At 36.4% G+C, this 6000-nt stretch overlaps 1 protein-coding gene across 1 annotated transcript in view; it reads left to right on the top strand.

The window, feature by feature from the left end:
* The window catches only part of LOC117029364 (sucrase-isomaltase, intestinal-like), an 80562-nt gene that overhangs the window by 958 nt on the left and 73604 nt on the right, over positions 1-6000 (top strand). The window contains exons 2-4 of the mRNA XM_033118583.1: positions 1334-1853; positions 4479-4581; positions 4783-4931. Of these exons, the coding sequence (XP_032974474.1) occupies positions 1334-1853; positions 4479-4581; positions 4783-4931 (772 nt within the window). The remainder of the gene's footprint in view (positions 1-1333; positions 1854-4478; positions 4582-4782; positions 4932-6000) is intronic.

Raw genomic sequence — 6000 nt, 5'->3', positions numbered from 1 at the left:
ACTGGAAGGGCAGAGGGACTGTGATGAGACCTTCAGTGACAAGCGGGAGAAATTCAATGGGTAGCTCAGGAGGACAGAAAGATAGATCAAATAATAACTCAAATACAGCGTGATCTGACACACTATTGAGGCTAAGCAAGGATGATGCCTAGATATCTATGCATGTAGTTGTTCATTTAATGATATTATTTGCTTGGCTGGAGTTTTGAGAAACAAAAGTGAGATAATGGCATTTTCTATTTGTTGGAGTTGGTATTGGTATTGTGGAAAATTGTGAGGGGGAAAATTGTAAGGACCAATTCAATCATGTGATACAGAGCAGTGGTCTAACTGCGATTTCCATGTTCTGGGGTATATGTGATGTTTTCCCTGGTGGTGGGGGGTACGTATAGTTTAGAGGGTCCTGAACATTTGTGTATTTGAGTGTGTGTGTGCCTGTGTGCATCCCAGTGTGTGCCTGTGGGTACCCTGGTGAAGCATAGCATCCCTTTCTTAGAAGAATTTTTGAATGCATAAAGTAAGATACACCGTATTGCAGGTAAAACTAATCATCAGGAAAAATTCTTATCAAAATGTTTTTTTAAAATTTGTGGTACACTAATATATGTGCTTCTTTATTAATGCATTTTATAATAAGATCTTTATAATAAGATCCAGGACCTGGTCTCAAAGCTACCATAATTTCAAAATTATGGTGACTTTAAACAATATTATCAGACATATACATAATGTGATACAAAAATCAAAGAAGCCATAGGCATGAGTCTACAGGAGTTGAGCAGGGCTGTTGAGGACAGGACATTGTAGACGTCACTCATTCATAGGGTCACCAGGAGTGGGAGTTGACACAATGGCATGTGACACACACAATATCTACTTAATTTAGAGGAAACTATTATTGTAAACTATTATTGTTAGAGGACTGACAACTGTTATCCAGTGTATAAATTATAAATGAAGGAAAGTATAGCAAACAGAAAAGGCAATTATATTGACTTTTGTCAAATCCATTTGTTAACATTTAGATGGTGATGGGTAAACATCTCAGGTGGTGGAGATAATAAAGAATGTACATGCTAAGACTATTAGGAATGATTCGTTTTATCACTATTAGGAGTGCTGCATTTTTAAGGGACAGGTTTTCTTGGCTTTCCTTTGTTTGATCTAGGCCGACAAATTTATAGTACTGTTTAATATTCGCCAATTCTCCCACTCATACTCTCAGCACTGTCATAGAGTTTTGTTTTTTAAGTTCTACCAAAGTGTCTTGATAATAGCTATGTTTTCTAGATATCTTTGCATTTACTTTGCCCTGTTTTCCTTCTGGGTTTAGGTCTAGTCCAGCCTGTTAGCTCAAGCTCGTGCTTAGCATCTCTAGCCCCGCATCTTCGTAAAGACTGTCATCCTGATCCTGGAGCTTCCGAAGCCAGTTGTCTGGCCAGGAATTGCTGCTGGTCTCCATTGAAAACCCCAGACATGCCTTGGTGTTTTGAGAAGGTTGATTTGTGTTCTATAGTACTTGACTCCCAACGCATTGACTGTCACCCAGAGTCAGGGGCAAATGAAGCTGAGTGTGTAAGCCGTGGATGCCAGTGGTGTGCCTCTGAGAACACCACCGCTCCATTTTGCTTCTACACCTCTAAAGAAGAGGCTACTTGTTCCGCGAGATTTCCCATTCAGAAGCGCATTGATTGCCATCCTCAACCAGATGCTACTCAAGAGATCTGTGAAGCTAAAGGCTGTTTCTGGTGTTCTACAACTGTTGCCAATGTTCCCTGGTGCTTCTACCCAGCTGATGGTCCCTATGGCTACATTATGAAAGGTTCACCTCAGAAAACAGCTCTAGGATGGAGGTATATATTTTCTAGAACTTTTAGTAATCACTTTTACCATCTAAAATTTCTGATCTGGCCTCATCGGTTTGTTTGGTACACATATCTAACACCTCAGAGATTACATTCTATTTTTATTTGCTGCGTCCTGAGAACTCTGAGCCTTCACGGTGAAATCAAAAAGCCTAAAATACATTGCTTTTTGCTTTCTAATCAGTTTTACTTCTAAATAACTGTCACAACTCCCCTATTGAAGAATAGGTTACATCTGTCTTGCTTGTTTCTCAGTCAGTTTTGTGGGCCCTGCCAAAGAGCCAGAAAGACTCATTATTTTGTGTGCTGGAATGATACGTTACAAACAAGTTGGGCTCAGATAAAGCTCTTGTCTTTTATGCTATCATATAAATCTTTTAGAAAGAAGCCTTTTCTCCTTTTTGTTGTATATCTTTTTGTGAAGCATGATACAGCACTTAATTTTCTGTGAAATGATATAGAAACTTAGAATGAAAAATTGCCCTGAACAGCAACTATTGTAGAACATAAGAAATGATGCTTTAACATCATCAGAGTACTTACTCTCGTAAGTACAAAAATAACTCAATTCCAAATGATGTTTAACTTTATTAAGGAAAAAGGAATAGTCATTTTCCTTTAGTCAAGATTCTTAAGAGAAAAGCCAGATTTTATGGATCGAGTCTCACTTAACAATTTTTATTCTTGTGCCAATTTTTAGAGACTAGATCTTGAGTTTGAAGAGACTTTTCTGGAAAATATATGGAATGTGTAAAATAATGGCATTTGCCTACTCGGAGCTCAGCAAAGCGCTGTGAAAGTTGATTTTACCTCAATTTCTATTTGGACTTTATGAGCTATTTCCCTTTTACATTGCAAGACCAGGACTTGAAAATCGTGTCAAAATGTGTTTTCCATTCACATTTCTTACCAGGCAGTGATGTAAAATTGAATGATAATGCTTAGGAGTAGGGATTTGGAGGACCATCCTCTTTAAAGACAAAGACAAGAAATGACTGTCGAGACACTAGATAGAAGGAGAAGGGTGAGGTCTGGGCTGAGAGGCACTGATTTATGTCAGGGTGGGAAAGGGGAGTTTCAGAAATATAATGAGTTCCAAATTGAAGAAGAGGAAAACAAATCATTACATTTTCTTTTTATTGCTTCTGGACCTTGAAGGTGCTCTGCATCAAAGACACCAGCCTATTTTACGGGCTCAAAAAAAAAACTTGATCGAGCAAACTTACATTATATGTTATTTTCTCTTATTCTAAATTTGCCCTTGGTAAGGTTTTACAGATTTTAGCAGAGACCATTATGGGAAATGTTTTGAATGCAGATTAAAATCTGAACTTAAAATAAGAAGAACTCAGGATGAGTAAGAGCAGTGAACCATAAAATTGAATAAAATAAATAAAAATCAGATAAATTAAATTATAACTATATTAAACTCTGAGACTGGGAACCGAGTCAAAAAGAGGAATTGCAAGAGAAACAGAAGCACTCTGGGCAATTCATGAAGACTTCAAATGTCAGTGTCTTCACTCTCTGGTCTGCCTTTTCGCTTATTTGTAGTGTGTGCCTAGACTTTTACTTAACTCTGGGCCTGGGAGATCTCTTTATGTCTCAGTTTGACCATCAGATATTTTTGCTTGCTGAATTGATACAACTTCCAAATATTTATGGATTCTTTGTAAATCAAGAAAGAATGTTCCACAGCAAAACAATGTCAGTAAGTGGTGCTTCTCTATGCTAGACCAAAAATGGTTACCTAACCAAGAATTTACCTGAGGAAATGGGCTTCTCTCCTTGAATCTAACATTGGAGGGGTTGGTTGGAGTGGGTGATGGTGGTATTGAATTGGGGATTCTACCGTGTTTCCCCAAAAGACCTAGTGGGACAATCAGCTCTAATGTGTCTTTTGGGGCAAAAATTAATATAAGATTAGGGTCTTATTTTACTATAAGACCCGGTCTTATATAATATGCTATGCTATGCTATGCTATGATATATGATATGATACGATATAAGACCCGGTCTTATATTAATTTTTGCTCCAAAAGACGCATTAGTGCTGATTGTCTGGCTAGGTCTTATTTTTGGGGAAACAGGGTAATAGCTGGAATGTGGGTGGTAGTTGGACATATATTTGCAGAGTAAGGAGGGAGGGCAGAACTGGGAGGAGAGGAGCTGTGCCCAGAGCTTTGGGCACATGACTGCCCATGGATTACTTCTAAGCCTGGTTTTTAGAAGTCATTGACAGCCATCCTGACTGACCATGACTAAGGAAAAACTTGGGTTTATTATTTCCTTCTACTAGATTGTATCAATATCAATTAAATCAGTTGTTCATCTTTTTTTTTTTTTTAATTTTGTTGTTGCAGTTTTTCCTATTCTTAGAGATGTACTGGGAAGGAAATTAGTTGATTTTCCTTATTACTGTTCCAGTGTTTCAGATCTACTCCTCAGTGTCTCTGATCTTAGTAAAACATTTCTTATCTTAATTTTCTTTTCCTTGTTAGTGTAAGTGGTTTATCTCCCTGTTTATCAATATTCTTTTTACCTGAGGAATTCCACTCATTTGCAAAAATAAATATGCTTCATTTGGGCTAATAAAATGCATTTATCTTACAGGTTAATATTAAACAAACGTGACAGTATATCCCTCTTTGGAAATGATATTTCCCCAGTTGTAATGGATATAGAATTTCATACTGAGGATCGGCTCCGATTTAAGGTAAGTATAACTAATAGTCTGTATTTTTCATGAATACAAACTTATCAATGGAAAGTTTTAAATGTAACATTATTTAATTAAGTACCTCATAATATATCTTACTCTGGCTGTAACTACAATTTCCCATTTCATTTATTCGTAACATTGTAATTAGATAATTAAAAAATTAATGTACTCTTTATTCTATCTAAACTGTTTTAGATTTATGATCCCAACAATAAACGATTTGAAGTTCCGCTCAGTATTGAACCTTCTTCAAATTTGTCTATTGACCCCAAGTATGACGTTGAATTTGTAGATAATCCAGTCCTTCAATTCAGAGTAATAAGAAAGAGGACAAGAACAGTACTGTAAGTACTATTTACATTAATATTCTCTTGGTTTTGTCCTTAAAAACAGCACATGCTTGGAGAAATTATGGAAGATATGGTATTAGCAAGCTTAGAATATTAGAAATATGAAGTTTAACCTAAAGCTATGTTTTAGGGTAGGGTAGGAAAAAAATTTTCATTTAACTTCTTGTTAAATTATATATTCAGGAGGACTGAATTATAAGGAATTGAATTGTAAGCTATTTACAGTTTTACAATTCTGTGTTCCCTTTCAAAATGTGAATTTAGTTGAATTGGTACATGGCACATGTTCAGTTAATATCAGCTGTTACTACTTTTACTGTCTTTATTATTAATCAGTGATGTTGTTTTTGAGCATTATGATAAAAAACACATACTTAATAATCCAAAGTAGTATTGATTATTTTTTATTAATTTGAGCCTTGTTGTCATTATGCAAAAGACTATAGTGCCAAATTTTGCTTTGAATTTTCAAGTATATCTATGTCATCCTGAACCTTCGATTTCTTTCAATATATGGCCTTGGATTAACATGAATTACAATGTGGCTATGCCTATACAGAAAGTAAAGCTATCCTTAGTTCAATAACTCAGATGAAAGTGCCACAGCTTTTAATGTTTATGCAGTCTAGTTAGCCATCTTTATTCCATGAGGCCACACTGAGTTACTAACTATGGTGGATTAAAAATGACCACAAATACTTTACAGCTTCTCCTGGTCAAGAGGTAGAGTCTGTTTCCTCACTTCTTAATTCTGAGATTGTCCTGTGTCATGCTTTGACCAATAGCATGCAAGGGAAATGACATGTACTTCCACTATCTAGCCTCAAGAGCACTTATAGCTTCCTTGCTCAGCCTCTTGGACTGTTTTTACCATCTTGTGATAAAAGGCTACATCAAAAGAGAGACCCAGCCATTTCACTTATTCTAGCCATTTCAGGGGAGTCCGCCAGCTTAAAGTGTGAAGCCCTCTTCTACCATCCAACCACAAGGTGACAGCTACTTCCTTTCTGAGCACAAGCTCACCAATCCCAATTTATGCCTATATTACAGTTAAGACCAGAAT

The sequence above is a fragment of the Rhinolophus ferrumequinum genome, chromosome 10 (assembly GCF_004115265.2).
Source record: "Rhinolophus ferrumequinum isolate MPI-CBG mRhiFer1 chromosome 10, mRhiFer1_v1.p, whole genome shotgun sequence".
Classification (NCBI taxonomy): Eukaryota; Metazoa; Chordata; class Mammalia; order Chiroptera; family Rhinolophidae; genus Rhinolophus; species Rhinolophus ferrumequinum.
Note: the sequence above shows the minus strand (reverse complement) of the source record. Positions and strands in the feature narration are given on the sequence as shown.